This window comes from Candoia aspera, chromosome 13 (assembly GCF_035149785.1).
Source record: "Candoia aspera isolate rCanAsp1 chromosome 13, rCanAsp1.hap2, whole genome shotgun sequence".
Taxonomy (NCBI): Eukaryota; Metazoa; Chordata; class Lepidosauria; order Squamata; family Boidae; genus Candoia; species Candoia aspera.
In genome coordinates, this window is record NC_086165.1 from 7,857,357 (window position 1) to 7,877,594 (window position 20,238).

General features: G+C 46.4%; 1 protein-coding gene across 2 annotated transcripts; it reads right to left on the bottom strand.

Annotated features, from left to right (window-relative positions):
* Nucleotides 1–18,812, bottom strand: PKM (pyruvate kinase M1/2). Of its 2 annotated transcripts, none has more exons than XM_063314492.1 (11): nt 18,691–18,812; nt 13,526–13,683; nt 12,850–12,941; nt 10,433–10,564; nt 9,543–9,729; nt 8,965–9,235; nt 8,437–8,587; nt 7,453–7,605; nt 3,881–4,047; nt 1,384–1,565; nt 1–1,094 (listed from the first exon to the last, which is right to left on the bottom strand). In XM_063314492.1, exons 2-11 carry the CDS (start codon nt 13,662–13,664, stop codon nt 988–990), a joined length of 1,581 nt encoding a protein of 526 aa, XP_063170562.1. In that variant the 5' UTR covers nt 13,665–13,683; nt 18,691–18,812; the 3' UTR covers nt 1–987. The 2 variants fall into 2 exon arrangements, with proteins under 2 accessions (XP_063170562.1, XP_063170563.1); XM_063314493.1 differs by lacking the exon at nt 3,881–4,047 and adding an exon at nt 4,524–4,690.
* Nucleotides 18,813–20,238: the final 1,426 nt, after the last annotated feature.

Below are 20,238 nucleotides of genomic sequence, written 5' to 3' on the forward strand. Positions count from 1 at the left end.
GGTTTGGAACTCTGCTTTATTGATGTATGAAGTGGTATCTGACAACCTGATACCTCTTAACAGCAGGTAATGTATATAGATTTACAGAGTGCACTGTCAGGAAGCATGACTCCACCTGAACACAAGACAGCTCAACAACAGGAGCACAAGCAACTCGTGGTAGCTTCAGTTGCAGGGAGTGCGCTGACGGGAACTATTTCAACGGCCTGGCTCGCCCGTGCAAGTCTCATGAGCAAAATCTGTTTTCCCCAATTCTTCCTATGCTGTCAAAACCAGAGCAATCTATTCCTGAACCAACCCACCCTGAAAAAACACTCTCTGATGTCCCTCAGTTCTATTGGCAAGGAGAAACGGGAGGTTTAGATTTGCTTTCTAAAACTTCCAAGGGATGGGATAGGTTGCTCGGGTCAACCCCTACTGGAGTGTGTGTTGATCTGGTCAAGTGATGTGCGTCATGGGTTACGATGGAACAAGCACTCCTGTGTATCACAGGAACACAGCAAGGACTAGCGAGGCGCCACAAGATCGAGCGAGCGACAATGTAGCAGAGCTCCCGAGTGGCGTGTTTTGGCAGAGTGCTGGCAACACAAGACTTAACATAGAGGGGAGGGTGGGAGGGCAAGTGCGGCATCCAGCCTTTGCCTAAAACACCATACCAGTTAAGCAAACCAAGATTCCTAGTTTCCCTGCAGAGTAGACAGCTACAGAAGAGAAACTGGGCAACCTGGGCTGCTGGATTATACCGGCTCCTAACACAGAAGGCAGGATAGCCCAGGGCAAAGGAAAAAGGGGAGAGGTTCCACTTACCAAACTATTTCAAGTATTTCTAAATTGAAGTCTCTTTTCCCCCAGTTACTGCACTTGATGGCTTAGGGCAGTCACTATCCGCTCTACAGACAAGAATAATATTGCAAGCAGTTACTGGTCTAATGCAAGAGGGAAAGGTGGCGAGACGGGAGGAGGGGGCGATCGTCACTGAGATCCATTTTATGGAACAGGCACTACACGCATGGTGTTGGTGTAACCAGATCCAGGGCGCCAACCAGTAAGCACTATGACCAGATCCCCTGACTTGAAGAATCTACGAGCTTTACCTGGAAAGGGACAAAAAAGAAAAAAATGAGAAAGCATGATCCTCAAAGAGTAAGGAGCTTGTACTGCTGCTACCGTGCAGACTGGTGGACATTCCCCTCTGATCTCTAAGATGACAGGAACAGCTGAACTTGTAACACCCAAGGCTGGGCACATCAGTTCTAATACCGGAGTGTGCCTAACGTGGTGCACAGCACCAGATGTTACCAGTTTCTGGGAAATGCATCAGCTCACTTTTGCTTCCATGCTGATTTTACAGGAAGGAAACCCAGATTCCAAATGACTTCTTACCAACATTCATGCCCAAGTTGACGCGGAGGTCAACATCTTCAGCCCAAGCATCCAGGGCTGCCTCCTTGCACAGTACGGGGAAAATGCCACGGTAAAGGTGGGCCTGGCGGGCCGTTTGAGCATTACGGGTCACAGCTATGATGGGGGCACGTGGTCGGTATCTGGACACCAGGTGGGCAGACCTGGAAAAGATTTGGGACGCTTCATCATCTCCTCCATCACTGCCAGCTAACTTGAATACACACAATTCTACAGGTCCAATTTTGTTTTAGAACAGGGAACACAAAGGATGGGGAAAAAACGGAGTCTGCAAATGCTGCCTTCGGAGGCCCTCCTGGTGGGGCTCTTAGCCTGAGGTCCAAGAGGAGGTCATTCACACAGAAAGACAGTAGGAAGTGTGTTTTGTGCTTGATTTCTCAATGGCCCAAAGGGCAAGACATCACAAGTTCTTGCAAACTGACAAGAACAGAGTTAGAAATTTCTCTAAAACAACTGAGTATTGTTTACTGGGAATCATTTGAATTAGCAAACATGAACACTGGGGCAGAAACATAGCTGCTCTGCAGGGCTGCCATACCAAAATTTGTGAGTATAGAGGGAACAAGGCACAAAAAAGATGGATCTAGGAAGGTGATGCTACTAACATCGCCAACCATCTGGTTGAACAGTAAAATCATTGTGCTCACCAACTCGGATGAGTAAATCAGGGAACTACTCCTAGTCAGCCCTTTTAACAAGGGACATGCAGTTAAGTCCCTCAAGGTACTGGCCAGGACAGTGATGTAGTTGAGAACCTATGGTTCCTAAAAAGGGAGCAAGACCAAAGTCTACCTTCTTCATTAAGAAGATGCATCCTGAGATTAATATATGCACATCATGATTTCGGCAGGCTCCAGTGTTACTTAAAAGCATCGGTTCCCAGAAAGAAACAATCTGCCGGTTGGCACATTCAATAAAATGTCTGGCCTAAACAGAACATCGTCGGCTTTTCGTGTTTTGCTCGACACCAAGCATTCAGCATTTGCAACGAGGCAACTTGGTATCAGAAATCTTCTAAGAGGTTGAAGGCATTTACAGGAGTATTCTTAGGTGAAACACAAGCCAGAACTAAGTTACATTTGCAAAACACAACCTTTCCAAATGGCCAAGCAAATGGAAGGTAGGAGCCCTTTGCAGTATGAGCAGTTATGAACGGTTTAGCAGGAAATATGTTCTAATTTCACAGGGTATTCTAGGCAGGTGTCAATATAATGGCCCGCTCATTTCAGTAGCTTCTTTTCCTTTATTTCCTTCAGATGCATATTCCGCAGCTGCAAAAATGGTGTCTTTTTCAGATAATCCTGTGTTTTGGAGAGTCCACAGGTTTTAGAACTCTGCATTGATTTTAGCTGCAAACAAAGCAGGCCTACTGGTCTGATCTGCAGAAAACAAATTCACTTTTGCGGCTTCAACAGAGATATAAACGAACAGCAGACTTGCTGTCAGTTGCACGGCATGCTAAACCTGGGGTAACAAAGCCACTGTCCTGTTTGTGTAACACACCACGTTCAAGTAAACACCATGGCTTAGTATGATGGCCCGGTTCCCATAACACACTGAATCACAAGAAAACCCACCGTTTCAGTGTGCAAGCCCAGCTGAGTACTGTTAAGAATGAGATCAAACACAGTTAAGTTTCAATTACTCTTTTTGGAGTGTATTACACAGCCACTGCCGTGTGCAGCACAGTAACTGCGGCTCCACCTGATCCTCAAGCATCTTTGAGATTTATTGATCACGCTAAACCAGTGTTTCTCAACCTTGGCAGCTTGAAGATGCGTGGACTTCAACTCCCAGAATTCCCCAGCCAGCAAGGCTGGCTGGGGAATTCTGGGAGTTGAAGTCCACGCATCTTCAAGCTGCCAAGGTTGAGAAACACTGCACTAAACATACCAGAAGCCACACTTACCATTTGGACTCCGTATTTCCATTCAGAATGAGCACCAGGCATTGCCCACCCAATAACCCCCCCCCCCCCCCACAGCAACTTTCCCACTAAGGCAGGTGTTCTCAAACTTGCTGGAGGATTATGCCCAACGGGAAAGCGCCCTCACTTTTGGTAAAGCTGGTAAGACCCGCCCAGGCAAAGCGGGAGCCTGGTGAAAATTCCCGATGGGCTTCGCCTCTCCTCTGGTCTGTAGAAGCCTGCAGCCAGTGGCTGCTTCACTGCTAATGCCCGAGAAGCCTGCGATATGCTAACGTAATTACGGAAAGTGGCACATTTATTTTCTTGTCCAACCCCAGCAGAGGTGGTTCAGTTCAGAGCGGTGCTGTGACGCTTGAGGACTGCTGGCTACGCAGCTCCCGGCCTGGAAAGACCTAGTCGAGGGCTGCCTCGGCAGCACGTCCATCCAGAGGCTGAAAACCATTCTGCTCGGGAGGGGGGGGAGACTCGGAAGCAGGGCGCGTCTCGGTTTTCCGGCTGCCTGAGGGCGTCCACGCGCCTGCCGCCTCCTACCTTCCAGACTTGGTGAGCACAATGATGGCTCCGCTGCAGCACTTGAAGGAGGCTTCCACGGCACCCACGGCAGCGGCTTCCGTAGGGTCTCGGTTCAGGGGGGCCAGCCGGCGGAGCTCTTCAAACAATTGCCTGTGAAAGATGGCTGCCTCTGCTTCGCGAGCAATCTATAAGAGCAACAGGCGTTCGGGTGACGGCGTTCGGGTGGCGCCGGGCATCGCTAGTGGCCAGAGTGAATGGAGGCAGGGTGCTGGGCTGAGCGGAGAGCCAGAGTGGAGGCAGCCAAGGCAGAAACCAGCCGAGCATCTTGCTGGGGATGGTCATCCTCGATAAGGATGAGGAGAGAGCCTGGGCTCCCTTGGTCTGCGCCCACCGCCTGGACTCTCCTGGTAGAAGAGTGGCCACATCACCCTGCTCCGTTCTGCCAGGGGCCCGTGGATTCCTTCATGCACAACTGCCAGTCTCTCTGAGTCTGCTTCGACCTACCTCGAATCCTGCTTAGTTAGTGAGGTGGAGACAGGCTGGCACTTTCTACAGTGTGGGAGAACCTACTGGCACGAAGCCTGGTCTTTCAGAGCACCTTTACCATGAGTTACAAATTCTCTAACCGACCCTGCTTTGGCTGGCTAGCTTTGAGCCCTACCTGCCGGTTTCTGTCAAAACTATCAGAGCTGAAGCTAAGCACTTAAAAGAGGCCTCCACAGCGCCTACTGCCATGGCGTCGGAAGGATCTCTGTTGTTGGAAGTGTGGCGGAAAAGTTCTTCAAACAGCTGGCGGTGAAAGATTGCGGCCTCGGCCTCCCGAGCTATCTGCAGGCCAGAGCGAGAGGGAGGGAGGGAGGGAGGGGGGAAAAGCAACACAGAAAGGAAAGAGATATACCGAGTAATATGATCACGTTAACATGCAAAGAGAGTTAATTGCTTATTTCACAGGCTTGCATGCATGGCGACAATTAGGGTGAGGCAGCATCCGGTTTCCCACGTTAAAACCACCACCACAGCAACAATCAGCATTCGCAAGTGGGATATAGTTCAGGCAAAGCTGAAGAGAGACAAGCTGCTCATATCTACCAAAGAAATTAACTAAATCAGAAGGATTCAGGGCAGACCCAACATCAGCGTGCCACTGAACAGATATTTTTAAAAATTGCTGGGGTTTGGTGGCCCTGTTGCTGCACCACCCTAATTTTTGACAGAAAACCAAGTCTCTCATTTGGCTGTAGAAGTTCCACTTACAACTGACCAGCTGTTGTTTAAGAACTTGCCCAAACCCGGATATTTCCCTTAGGTTACCCAGTGCAGCATTCAAGCGATCATTTTCCTGAGTTCAAATGGCATGTATGTTCCATGCTTAAAATGCTTATGCAGGCTTTGCTGAAAGTAACAGTTAACGTCAAGAAAATTCATTTTCAAGCAAAGATGCACAGAACTTGTATGTCCCATTTTAGGAATTAGCCTATCTGTGTTTTTCCCAGCCAAAGTTGAGACTTAGGTAGCATTTTTTAAGCATGCAGAGATCTACGCATTCCAGAATATCAGTTAGGATGGTAAGATCCAATGGAATTATTTGCAACATTAGGGAAAGCAACATAACCCAATTTTTAAAATTACACATTTTCCTGTTCCTTAGCCCCCAAGAAGCAAGATTATGTGAATTTTACATAGACAGGGAAGACGGTACAAAGCCAGAAACCCACCATTATATAGATGGTTAGTCTCAGCAGAAGCAAATGCAACCTGAAACTCTTCTGGGCATCTGTTACAGCAGCAGATCTGTTCTCAAAGTTGAGGTCGTAAATGTGTGTCTGGCTCCAGACTAGAGATGGAGGCTAATAGTAGGGAAGGCTCCCCCATAAAGACAAAATTCCTCTTTATTTAAGACTGTTATCCTAGGAAAAGCATGTTCTGATTACAATTCAAGAATGCTTTTACAACTCCTGGAAGCCTAAGGGTTTCGAATATGATTCAAGCCCAAAATCAGGCTGGTCTTCCCTTCCCTTATTTCAAGATACTGTAATTTGAGGGCTGGTGAGCATTTACATCCTGAAAACGGAGGCATCAGGAAGAACTGTCTCCAAGCACGCAACTCTCCTACAATACTTACAGCAAACATGATTGAATTTGTTTTTTTTGTTTATTTTCATATTTCTCCCCGCCCAACCCGTACTATGAAGACTCTGGGCAGTCATGCCAACTAGGACGCTGCTTTAATTTTTTTTAAAAAATCAGTTAAATTTAACACACGCTGACAAATCTTGAGGACTTTTAGGATCTTCGGGTGAATTTCTCAAAGTAGAGATGAACAGGAAGGCTTTATTTTAAATTTTATCTCTATGTACTGTTAGAAAGCACATCTGCTACGTACTTAATTCTGGGCAGGGCAAGGAATGTCTGAATCAATCCTCGCTCGTTTGGGAAGAACTGCTTTTTGTGCCAGTTAGGTGGGCGCTGACTAACCCCCCTAAATTTCATCCAGCCTATTGACTGGTTCTAAAGGATTTAAAAGCAGACAGGAAGATACTGGTGCTGTGGAAAGCTATTGCGTTAAGAGCACAATCAATCCCTTTGCTCATTCAAATGAAGAGGGCTTTGGAGGATTAGTAGGACAACATAATCATGCTTTTATGCCACAGGGACAGACATCTTTGGTCTGATTACGGACACGAAATTACCAAAGGAATTAAGTCCAAGCCAAGATGTAGCGTTAGCATCCTTCCAGTGCAGGAGAGCTCTTTTGAGTAAGCTAACTGACCTGAACTGCAGCTGACACTAGTAGGTTATAAGGCTGTTGTAATCCACAGCAAAACAGCCAACGCAATCAGTGCCTTAATTCTGGTATTTGTTGCTAGGTTATCAGTGGGAAACTATGGAATTCCAAAGCAGATCAGAGAGTTCTCTGGCAGTTTGTAAGGTCAGTCATGCACTTTGTAAATTAAACACTAGCCAAGGGCACAACAGTTCAGCAGAACCACAATCAAAGGGACCACCCAGTCCCCCACCACCTGGAAGTTCTAGGGCCAAGGCAGATATTTTGCTCTTCGCTGAAACTGGGTTTGGGGTTCAGACTCACGTATTTCCACGCTGTGGACTTCCTCCCACCCCCATTTGACAGAAAGAAGCCAAGCTACTTTTAAGCCCCAGATAATGGAACAATGGAAGTAACATGCAAGGCACCAGGCCAATTCTGTTCTTATTTCAAGAGAGGTCCCAGGGAAGACCTTACAGAGGAACATGAGGGATCTGGACAGCTTAGGCAACCCGAGGGAGAGAAGGAAAGATCTCAGGTTTTGCAAATCTACTAGATCCCCAGTCCAGACGTTACACCTGCATGACCATAAGAACGCCTCTGTCTTCTCCAAACATGGTGCTCTCCAGATATGCTATACTTCAATTTTCACATAGGTGGAGGACACTAAGCTGGGTGGATGGGCCAGTGGGAAGCACCACCACTTATTGTGGATAAATTACTGAGCTAGCTACTAGCCTAGAAAATGATTTGCTGGAAGGGGCCACTGGGAGGTAGAGCCAATGTTTCTAAGCAGGCCAGGATTACTGCTGAAGGGCAAACTTACAAGGTGCTGCATCCGGACAGCCTCCAGGGGATAATCTCCTTTGGCAGTTTCTCCAGACAGCATGATACAGTCAGCTCCGTCAAGCACGGCATTTGCTACGTCGCTCCCTTCGGCACGTGTGGGACGGGGCTTCTTGATCATGCTCTCCAACATCTGGCCGAAAAATGAAAGTTACTTGCTTCACTTCAGGACAAACCACCTTATTTAAACTATCTTGCAATGAAAGCTGTAACTTATCCAGCTTCAAACCAACTCTAAAGTTCTGCTGAAGAAACACAATCTCAAAGTTTATAGTCCATCTAAGAGCCCTTAGCTAAAATTGCAATTCTAACTAAATTTAAAGTGAATCACCTTACTGTTAACAGTGGGGCTTCTTCCACATAGTTTAATATTGTTAAACCTGTTAGCATGCCTGCCCCAGGTGCTATCACTACTTTATTTTTACCCCTCTTTGAAGCTGAGTTACAGCTCCTGGTAACATCGTGGATACCTTGGGACAAGGTTGGATATTCTTTGTTTTAATTCCTGAATTAGCCTCCAGCTTGGGGGTGCCCTAGTGGTCTGCCATCCAAGCATTATTTCCCTGCCAGTCCAACAGTTTGCTATTAAGCAGATCAGGAATCCAGTCCCCTCAGGTTTCTTCAGGATTTTGCTGTCAACAAGTGGCCTTTCTCCCCAAAAAACTTTCAGCTAACTAATTTAGGAGACTGTAAAAATCTAACGATGCTCTGTTAGGCATCAACAACAATCCCAATTTTAGTCAAGTTCCAATCTTTAGTTCTAGACTAACCTGTAGGATGCTTCAAGAACAATTCCAGTCAAGCTTTCATAGTAACCTTTGACTATTTCAGGCATCCCACTAAAAAGTGTCCACTTTAATTTCTCTTAATGATACTGGCACAAGACGTCATATTAAGAATTGCTGAGCAGTCTCATGCTGTAGAGCTCTTAAGTGACTTTGCTCTGAGTCAACTCTTTGAATACCTGAGTAGCACAGATAATAGGCTTGCCGGCTCGGTTGCATCGGCCAATCATCATTTTCTGGGCAAGGAAGACTTTTTCAGCTGGAATCTCAATACCAAGATCACCCCGGGCTACCATGATTCCATCACTAGCTTCCAGGATTTCATCAAATCTGAAAAGCAAAGAGGGAAGGATTATATACTATGGGAAAGTAAGGCTGGCGGGAGAGGGGGGGGGGGCAAGGACAACCACGTGGGGGAAAAAAGGGCAGAGTTGCCAGTCCTGTTAACAAGGCTGCTTTAACTATATTCATCAGTTAGTATCCAACCAGAAAAAAGGTAAGTCTGCTGCATTTCACCTCCACCCTTCAGCAGGGAAGTTGTGACATTTTAAAGGAAGGGCAGCAGAGTGACAAGCAATTTTAAAAGGCCCATTTCCATGCAGTTCAGTTTTTAGGATAAATATTCTATCGTGAAACAAAAGCCAGAAGGAACCACAGCGAGGCCGGAATGAAATGACCCTCAGGTATGACTTCACTGGCCAGCTCACCTGTGCACTCCCTCATGGTTTTCAATCTTGCTGATGATCTTGATGTTCTTTCCCTTCTCCCCCAGCACCTTCCTGACAGCATGAACGTCAGATGCTTTACGGATGAAGGAAGCAAAAACCATGTCCACGTCCTGCTCGACACCAAACTTGAGATCCTTGACATCCTTCTCAGAAACAGCAGGAAGATCTACTGCAGCACCAGGTAAGTTCACACCTTTTTTGCTACCTAACATCCCGCCATTCTCAACTTCAGTCATGACATAGTCGGTGCCTGCATAGGATTTGAAACATCAACTTTAATGCTTTTAGGCTAACACATTTTTTCGTCACAGAAATCTTTTGTCAGATTTGCTATTATATATGTTACAGTATCGATAACCAGTTTTAAATAAGCCTTTGAGTTAAGAGGATCATCAAGCAATGTTACATCATTGCAAGTGATTTAAGTGGTGATACTGTAATTATTCAAAGTCTGTAGGATCCACACAGGACAGGCAGAACTTTGTAAAATATGGGTCCATTTATGTATTTCTATTTAAGGTGTTGGGTACATTATCTGGAATGCCTTCCAGACTTACCTTTCTCCTTAACTTGAAGAGAAATAAGGCCATCATCTACGTAGATTTTACTGCCAATATCCACAACCTTGATGAGATTCTTGTAGTCTACCCATAATATATGCTCATCACACTTCTCCATAAAAGCATCATCGAGGGTCACTTTCAGAGCTGCGCCCTTTTTAAGCTCTACTTCTGCTGTACCGCTCTACAAGCATAAATCAAGTTGTTAACAGCATTACCTCAAGAGATTCTCTTGCCCCAAGCTCAAAGACCCAGATGGCTGCGACTCTTCCACAACTCCAGAAGGTGTGGAAAGCCAACATCGATAGTCTCTCCTCTTTCTGCATGGCTCCTTGCTTTAGAGAAGCTTGGAAACTCTACTACATAACTGCTCAGTGATCCACTGCTAGTATACTTAATCACTGGAGATAGGCAGTATTGCTCTTTTGAACAATGATCCTCATACCCAGAGCAAGAACAATCTGAAAAGGGAACCTCAAGAAGTTCTGGCAGAACAAGATCCTGAGCCATTCCTTCCACCACTATCCACTTCTTTGATGGACTGAATGCCTTCTGGTAGGTAACTCATGTATCCATTTACAGTATGAGGATATGTACATCTCAAGATGATTTAGAAAAAAGTAACTTCACTGTTCTAACAATACTTGTACAATGGCTTCAGAGAAGTCATGTTCTGCTATACTTTGAAGGCAATGCAGCAGGAAGCTATATAATTACAAATAAGCATCTCAACACCTTCCCCTCAGAAAGCCTCTTACTGCTGTTGGATAGAAGGGCACACAGCTTTGGAAGGGAGGTGAGAAGACGACAGGAACTGAAACAGCTATAAATAGCAGTAATCCAAACTGCAATAATGAGCATCACAACAAAGAAACAAACACACTTACCCCCTTGATGAGCCCAGTTCGAATCTCAGGTCCTTTAGTATCCAGTGCAACAGCGACAGGTCTGTAGGAAATAGGATCAGAAGCAAAGCTCTCAGTAGCTTCTCGTACATTCTTGATTGTTCCTGCATGATACTAAAAGAGAAGAACATGCAAAGATTACAAAATGACAAGAGTAACTCTGCTTGGTTAGTTTGATCTTGCTGTCTTAAGCTGCTAAGAAGCATCAACTAAACTGACATCTTGCCAAATAGCAATTTCAATTCAGCCAAACAACGTTTTAAGCCTGAGGAAGACCACAAGACACACCGTTTAACTGGAAGCTGTGGAACCCAGTTTTTAGACATTAATACCTATAAGCAAAATTAAGCATGCCATTTGGCATCAAAGCTTTGAATCTAAACAGTATCATAATTGTGAGTTTAGCTTAAGACACTGTAGAGAAATCCTTCATGTTTAGTCAGAGCAATTCCAGCCGTGGTATCAAAGGCTACTTCATGGACTATCTGTGCAAGAAGCATTTGGTTCTCTTGATCAAGTAGCAAGAGGTGGCTAACATAGTTTTCAGTGAAGATTTCATAAACTTTAACCCATACCACAAAGCGATAAGCAACAGGGCTGAGGTTTTTTTGGGTGGGGAGAGATTGGTTTACACTTATCTCTGAACTTACTGACCAAGCCCTAGGTGTAACTCTGGGTTAAAGAACAAGCTAAGATGCTACAAGACAAGTTTCTGTGAACAGAAACATTAAGCTAGAGAACCATTTCATCTGTGTACTGGGGCACCAAGACTCTGCTAAAGTCAGTCGAGAAAGACTTAAAAAAGGCGATCACTTAATCACAGATTGCTTTAATTTGGTAACTACTGTATATGCATGCAGATAAGTCCATCCACTTGATAGGCTGACCTTTGAATTTTTAACCAAAGTATCATGAAAAACGCACCACCCATGGATAAGCTGGCCCTTGTAATTTTCATGTTTTAATTTTCACAATCGGCTTATATGCTGGTGGTGCATTTTTCGTGGTATTTTTGGTTAAAAAATTGTGGGTTGGCCTATCCATGGATGTGCTTATCTGCAAGTATATACCAGTACTGTAAAAAAGTATTACCCTACATGCTGGCAGACAAGCCAATATGTGGATAAGCTGAACCCAATTTGGGGGGGTGCATTTTGGCACCTAAAATTCGCAGCATATATCTGAGAGTCTACTAATTTATGATTAAGTTGAAGAGGGTGGAAGGTGTTTACTTGCACTTGAAGGTGGCTCCTTTTAAAAAGAAAGGCAGATGAAAAAGGCACGGCCCTTTGAGTGCTAAACTGAAACTCCATTAGTAAGACAGTTCGGCCTGTAGCTTGACCTTTTAGAAGCTAACAGCAGCCAGCCTGGTGGCCTTTAAGAAAAGATGCAGATGAGAAAAAAGAGGTGTCTCCCAACCCGGCTGTAATGCTGAGAAGGCTGCTTTATTTATAGAAGACGGATTGTCCTCTCCTGCAAAAAACCACACCTCGTGACCTTAAAGTGCCCTGCTTTTCAAAGGCCACAGAACTGATCCCCATGGCAGCATTCCCAAACCTTATTTTGGAAACAGATACGCTACCGTATCAGATTGGAAACCCTTTCATTTCAGTAATGACTTGGATCCTTTAGAATTTTATGACCTCGTCCTGGGGAGCCCAGTTAACATATCCTGCCTGGCACTTAGCAAGATCTCCGAAACTGCCATAACAATTGGGTTCAGCCACCTCAAATCTGCAGTGTTTCAAAATCTCATTTATAAGCCAGGCATGCACCAGCCGGATCTAGTAACAGGGGAATGACAGCTAAACTTTCTTTCAGTACTGAAACAGTCTGTGCTTGAAGGAGGGTGGGTGTTTTTTTTTTTTGACCTCCTGACATTTCTTCTATGTGTCCAGAAGTTGTACAGATTATTATGTGAGGTTTCGTCAGCCCTGCTCATTTCACATTCCATTTAGTCAATTCTATTTGTTTAACCAAAGCATTTGAGCACTGCTGCCATCTGAAACTAGAAGTAATTCAATCCATGATGGACCTCTAGAGGGAAGACCATTTAAGTCAACTCAGTAGGAGGCAGCAGGAGTCCTTAGCCTTAAGAAATAATTCAGTCTCATTTTACCAGACAAGGGAGAGAACAGTGCTTTAAGCCATGCGTGTGTGGCAAAGAACTTTATAAAATAATCCTAATAAATGTGGATGCTAAAGAGGGACATCGTTTCATCAAGCAGGACATCCGAACCTACAAGCCTAAATCTGGAGGTCAAAATTAGTCTGTGATACAATCAATGTTGACGACTAAGAATTGCCTGTTTATTACTAAGCCATTTCACTTGTATGTCAGAAAGTGGCTTTCCATTCCCATCAATTACTGCAATGTTTTTCTTCCAGTTTACTTGTACCTCATGAGTTCCATGAGAGAAGTTGAGACGGGCAACGTTCATTCCAGATTTAATCATTTCCTTCAGCATTTCTACTGACCGAGAAGCCGGACCTAAAATGCAGAGAAAAGGCTTTATGTGCTGGCGACTATTTTAAAAACCCCTAAGATTGCTCCTGATCAAGTTAAGACACTTCCTCCACAGGTTTGTAACTCACTTTTCTTGACATGTGTCAGATTGCCTTATTTAAAAAATTACATGAAGAAATGGTTACATTCAGCATGTCAAACTTCCTGAAGAGGGATGTCATTTGTTCATTTTACAGATATTCCAGGAAAGAGATTCTAATAGGGGGTCACTTAGGTAAACAGATTTTCATTATACGAACATTATGTGTGTGGAAGCTCTGCAGAGGGAGATCCAACCTGGAAATAAGGAGGAATTTCCTGACAGCGAGGACTATTAAGCAGTGGAACAGCTAGCCTCCCGGAGTTGTGGGTGCTCCATTGCTGGAGGTTTTCAAGAGAAGATTGGACAACCATTTGTCCAAGATGGTATGAGGATTCCTGCCTTGGGCAGGGGGTTGGACAAGAAGACCTCCAAGGTCCCTTCCAACCCTATGCTTCTATGGTTCTAACTGAGCCAACACACAAGAATTTCCCAGCCAACCTTCATCTTGGGGCTCATCCCTACTTACCAATGGTGCAGATAATGCCAGTGTTTCTCGCAGTGATTGGGGAAGAATCAATGTCCAGTCGGCACATGTGTTCCAAGAACGTGTCTGCCATGGCAGCGTACAGCTGCTGGGTCTGGATGAAAGCATCGCTGGTAGACATGGCTGCTGAGATTTGGTATCTAAAGCAAGAATACAAAGTCACAGTATTAAGTGACATTGAAGAGCAGATACTAGGTATGCAAAACGTTCCATTTCTAAACATTCTACGCAAAAAATTCTCAGAAATACTCCATTTCAAGGGTGAGGGGCAGGACCTTTCTGGCATTTGGAGGGGTGTTTTCAACCTGAAACCGAGCTCTGAATTTTGAGCTCTAGGCACTCCATTTCGCCATCGTAATAGCAGTTCTGCATTCAAGGATAAAACGTTTTATGAAAGTTCAGCAAGTAACAGACGCGTCCCAATCTCATCGTACACTTGTTTCCTATTATCTGTCTTCTTCCGCTCTTGCTCAAGAAGGCGGCAGAGCACTGTTTAGCATAACTGAACTGGGGGGATCATAAATGAGCTACTCCTCTGAATTATAATTCCGTGTTACTTCCCATGCACCACATTGGACCAGTCCACATCCGTGACCCAAGTCCAGATGGGACTAGGGATTATTTATTTATTTTTCAAATTTCTATCGACGCCCATCTCTCCCGAAAAGGGGACTCTGCAAAGCATGGGTCTAGCTTCGGAGGCCTTTCTGCCTGAACGCAGGGCCGTTGAAGCAGTCAACTCCAGAAAGATGATTCATACCTTGCAAGGAACCTAGCCATGCAGAAGCAGCTTATTTATGGGAAAAATACAAATGGGACCGCTTCCAAGGCAGCACTGCAGCAGGTTAAACTGTTGCAGGCAGCTTTTAAGTGCACATAAATAATCTTCACAGGGCTATGCAAATAATAATTATGCCAGTAACTCTTAAAATTCCCACTGGCGTGACCAGTAACAACTCTGAATTCTAGAGAAGAGCAGGTTGGGAAAATCCAGGAGTAAGTACATGAGTACATGCTGCTAAATTTGGGGAGAATTTTATGCCAGGAAAGATAATAACAGTCATATTTAATGTATATATTTAATCTTGAATAAACGCCGCATCAAGTTGCACAAAATAAAGGCAGGATATAAATCTAATAATAAAATGAACATGCATTGCTTTCAAAGCATTTGGGAAATTCACTTAACTGCTAAATTTAACTTTATGAAGTAATCTGATTCAAGGTTAAGGCTAGCTCCATACACCCCAATGGCAAAACAGGCTCAAGCATAAAATGGCATTTTGGTACACAGCCTAGATATCACCATTCAGCCTTGGAATTAACAAAACAGAGAGAAACAAAACAATGCCCCTAGATATACATAATGTTTTACTTCTAGACTGGATGCTCCTATTGTTTTGCAGCAAACTGCACGTGTCTATACAAGCAGACATATGCATGCATGCACACATTACATATAGGAGTCTAATGATTTACTTCAGAAGATCACCTAACTTTTTAGTACAACACGCTTAAGAATTCTATTATACTTTTCCTAACATAAAAGCGAACCACCAAATTTCAATCTGGGGGAGTTTACACATGAAAGAACAGCCATCACTTAATGATTTCTCAAGTTTAAACAGGGGCGGGAGAGAGAGTAGCCATTCCTGGGGATGGTGAGTTTCTTAGAAGGTCCCTGCTCTGCTTGCAAATCACAAAGAACTTCCAGCCATCGAGGTTTTTATCATATTTATTTTATTTTGTATTATAGCGTTTTACAGTTTTATATTTTTATATTTTTATTTATGTTTTATTGTAAACTGCCCAAAGTCCCTTTTGGGAGATGGGCGGTGATAAATTTGATTAATAAAATAAAAATAAACAGGGCTCAGCAAATGGCAGATGAAAGCTGCTCTTGCTTCTGAATCCAAGGCGAATGCTCTGCATCTCTGTCATTCCAGGAGCTTCTGACACTGCTTGCCCGCTCTTGAGCGCAAGAAGCTCCACCCCGTGGTACGTGCAGCTTCCCTCGCAAGCCTGGCTTTAAAGTAGAGAAGCCACCAAGCACATTCCCAGTCTCCCCTGTGGCCTGAGTCAAAGCTATCTCTGAAGATGCTGCTTGCTTTCAGCTGAGTGCCACACAATAGAGACTGCTTTGCAAAACGGCAGGGATGCTCAGGGCATCTTTCCTGCATGCCATGCGGGAAAACCCCATGCAGTTGAATCCCTAACTAGGCAGCTTTCTGCAAAAATTCTGCAGGGACATAAAACATTGTCTGCTTGTTCCAATTATTTACAGAAAATAATTGATGTTAGCTGTTCACAATTTCTATCACTAAGCTCAAACAGTTCATATTTGGGGGAAGTGAAAGACATACGCCAGAGTTTACAGTTAAGGCTTTGTAGTTTAAGAGTTCTTCAAGAAGCAGGGTTCATTTATGGAGGCCTCGCTATGCTCACTTCCAGGGTAAAATACACTGAAGCGCTAGTAGGAAAGATGCAGGTTCATTTTTATTGCAATGTGGGTGTTTGGAAGCCTGCAATTCGTAAAATTATAACTATTGTCAGTTTAGCACAAATCTGAGAAGCAAGGTAGAGATTTGTCATTTTTCTTCCCTGCAATCCGCAATATGTAAGTGTGCCTCTCATGCAAGGCTTTTAACGCTGTCCAATTGATTTTGGGAATATGAATATGTAAGAGACACCCACAGTTGCTACCACAAATAAATGTTACAGGTGGTAATTAACGCATCTGCAGCTTGTTTTAATGGGGGGCGGGGGGGGCAGAGAGGGTATCCAGCTGCACAAAAGGAAACTTCTGTAGTCCTGTGAGGCCACAATACAAGCCTTAGTCTGAGAGACCTATTTTGTCTGCAAGCCAAAAAATGCAGTCTGTTAAAGTAGTAATCGTGGGACAAACTTCAAAATCATACTAGATTAGATAATACTGTTCCAGATTAAATGCTGTAAAACATTTGTAAACATTCCAATCACATGGGATCTTGCACACAAAGAAAGTGGGTGGCTCCAAATTTAAAAATGCAGGTTTTTCTTAAGAATACTAAACCCAGCATTATGTTAAAAAGCCAGTCTGCAGCTTAGCATGAAATATCAGTCTTCATCTGAACTTGCATTGCTTAAATTTAATTCACTTCCTTCATCTGAGGAAGGAGTATTGCATCACAACTCTACCATCAGTCTGCATAAATGCTCACCCAGACTCCTCCCTCCAAGTCTTTATGAATATTCCGAGGGCTTGGATATGGAAAGAAAAACCTGATTTCTCATGAAAAATCGGCTATCTATAGTTTCTGAGTAGCTCCCCCTCTGGCAAAGAAGGCATACCAAGTTCTTTGCATGAATAGGAAAATCTGCCTGGTGCGATGAGGCATATCACCATCATGTTCTCTGCCCCAGATTCTTGGCATGTGGCCCTTAAAAAAAGTCTTGAATGCTGCTACTAGCACCCTGAGGTTGCAGCATTCAACCCTCATCCAACAGCTATAAAAGGGAATTTGGCTTCTGGCTCAGAAAGCTTGACAGTTTAGTTTTGCCTCCCAGCCGGGCCTTTTCACCACAGTTAACAGCAGATGCAAATATTAGGGAAAGCTCCATTTGTTCATTCAACTTTTGTCTTGCAAAAAGGGCCACATGCTGCAGTAACCAAGATCATCCCTGGAAATGCCACATCACGGCCAAATGGCGCTGTCTGAAGGAGCGCCCCCACCTTCAGGAGGCTAAGAAGGAAAGGAAGCAGGGACTAAAGAATACCACCTCGCAAATATGGAAACCTCCCCCGCTCCGCCCCAAGCAGAGGAGAACAAGGATGTTAACTGTATGCCTGCTCCATGAGTAAGCCTTTTGTAACACTTGCACGGGACTGGACGGAGAGCAGCAGGGAGGGATATACAGCCCCTGACTGCCTTGATTCGTGGTCTGGTCCTGTCTCCCCAAATCCTTTCCAAGGAGAAAAGGCAGGCCAGAGGGGGCAGAGTGCAACCAGATCTCTCCTGCCCCATCTCTGCCCCCCACCACCCTGGCAGAGAACCAAGAGCTGCTGGAATGGCAGACCTGCTGACTCAAGGCTTCTCAGTTCACCCAGACCTCTGGCCTTAGGCACCACTTTTAAGATGGTATGCGGGAAAAGGGTTCCCACACCCACCCCAGGGTAAACTTTTTGCCTTTGGGGGAACAAAGCCAACGTGGAGCCTGGAAGAAGGGGGAGACTGGGGAAGACTGAGGGAGACTGGGGAAGGAGAAAAAGGAAGGGGCCCAAGAGCGTCCTAAGGCCAGACGGTGCAGCCGGTTCCCCGGTTCCTGCACCCGCGCCAGCCTTCCCCAACCTGCGCTCGACGGGGAAGGGCCCGAATACTCTCCAGCATCCCCGGCCGGTGCTGGGAAAAGCTCATGGGAATTGTAGTCCAGCCGGCTGAGAACCTACGAGGCTGAATGCAGCGGCCCCAAGAAAAAGCAAGGCCGAGCACGCGCTCTGTCGGGACCGTGCGCGCCTCCAAAGCCGCGCGCGCGCTAGAACCGCCCTCGTTTCCTGGGATGGGGAAGCGGTTGCCCCGGACAAAGGGCCGCGTGCCAAGCCGTTCCCCCGTCCCCAACGCCCGGCCCACGCAACTCCGTCGCGGGAACGAGAGAGTCCAGCTTCGCCGATTTCCGCCCTCCCATTCTGCAAGGGGGGGCAACCTAATTTAAGATGCGGTACTGAGTTAATTACCATTTGGGCTACAGAACTAGAGCCTCCCTTCCTGCACGGCCTAAAAAACACGCGAAAGCTGCCCTTGCACGTGTCGCCAACGAAAAGCAGGAGGCGGAGGGAGCACAGGAACGCCGCCTCGGGCTCCCGTTACAAAAGGTCGGATACAAACGCGGTAAATAAAATGCAGCATCCCCCCACCCACAGGCACCGCTCAGTCGCCGGACTCTAACGCCCTTCTTCCTCCCCACTCCCAGCACATGGGGTTGCAATTTCTCCCCTGCGGGGGCACCCTACGGAAAAAACCGCGCTCCCGGGAGGGGATGATGGGACCGGTAGTCAGACGGAGCCAGCGCTCGGGGAGGCGAAAGACTGCAGCGGCAAAAGGCTAGGCGTGATCCGCGGCGAGCCCTGCCCCGCGCCCGCCCGGTCCTGCCGCCGCCTTCCTCGTACCTACCCGGCTTTCAAAGGTCAGTTCCCGCGGAGAGTCTCCACCTCTCTGAGCGGCGGCCAGCCCAGCGCAGCCTCAAGGTGATTCAGGACGGCTCACCACTTCGCACCCGCGAACCCCTCCGCCCCCCGTCGCTCCGCCCCTTCCAATCTCGGTGGCGTGCCCTGCGGGGCGGGGCCCCGGACTACTTTTCTTCCTCCTCGAGCGGAGTGATGAGAGCCTCGCGCGCGCAGCATGCGGCTGCGGCCTGTGCGGGAGGGGCGCCCGTCGCCCCGGAGCGGCGTTTGCTGCCGCGGAAGCCCCACGGCGCGGCTGGGTCTTTCCGCGCCCCCCCCGCTCCTCTACATGGGGCCATCTGCCCTCGCCGGCGTTTCTCCTGGTGCCCTGGACGGCTGCGCCCATCGTCATCCTCAGCCAGCCGAGGAGACGAAATGGGAAATGGAGTCCGGGGTCGGGACTGAAAGAGGAGCCTTGCCCGGCGGTGGCGAAGAAGAGCCCCCCGAGGTGGCACCCTGCTTTCTGCGGCGTCCATGGATGCTTCGGGGAGACCCGAATCAAGCCCATCTCGTCGGGGCGACGCAGTGGGAGACTCCGGGCTTGTTGTGGAAGAAAGCCCGGGAGGCCCGGGGGCTGGATGAATTAATGAGCCTGGCGGGCTACGCGAAGGGCCGAGGCCAAGCCCCGCCAACCGGCGGCTTGGCAAAGGCGAGCCTTTGTTGAGGCCCGGGCGCCCTGCGTTACTGGCGCTTCCAGATTCGGGAGCCGGCAAATGCGGGACCTGCTGAGCCCGGGCAGGGAGCACCTGTAAGCCGCGTGCCAGCCTGCCTCAGTCCTGGCCGTTTTCTGCTGACCAGTGGATTAGCAGAGGGATGACCTACTGCAGCGGTGCCCTGAACCAGCCCGCAACAGCTGTTTTGCTGATGCCGGCATAATCTCTGTATTACACAGAAGCAAGCCCCGTTCTTTCCAAGAGTGCTTACTCCCAAGAAATGATTTGCAAGCCTAGCAGCCTGAAGTTACCAGCTATTTTTGAAAGGGGGAAAGTCACCTTTTCCCGTTCTGTTTCTTAGTTGCCGGAGCTCCATGGCTCCTTAGCTGCAGCCTGAAACCCTCTCAGCATCCGATAAAGCTTGCTCTGAATGACTGCAGCCTCCTCCCATATTAAGCACAGAATTAAGTGCCAAGTCCGGGAATTGGCCATCATACACGTCTGCACCCTTCCCACGTGCCTCCACCTTTCTGGCCTCTCTGTGGGGTTGCTGGATGGAGAATTTTAGCCAAGTCAGAAGCTTGGATTCTGTGATTTTGGATTGGCCTAATAAATTACCCTAAAATAAATAGTTACTTAATTAAAAAACATGTTTGTTGTTAAAATGTTGAAATACAATAAAATAAAAAATAAAAGTGCAATAGGAAAAAAGCAAGATTATACCAAAAAAAAAAAACTGCTACATTTGCATTTTAAAAAACCATAGTAAAAGATAAAAGTAAAATTGTACCGATACATCCTTCCCTTCCTATTCCCAACCATAAGCCACAGTTTAGATATGTGAG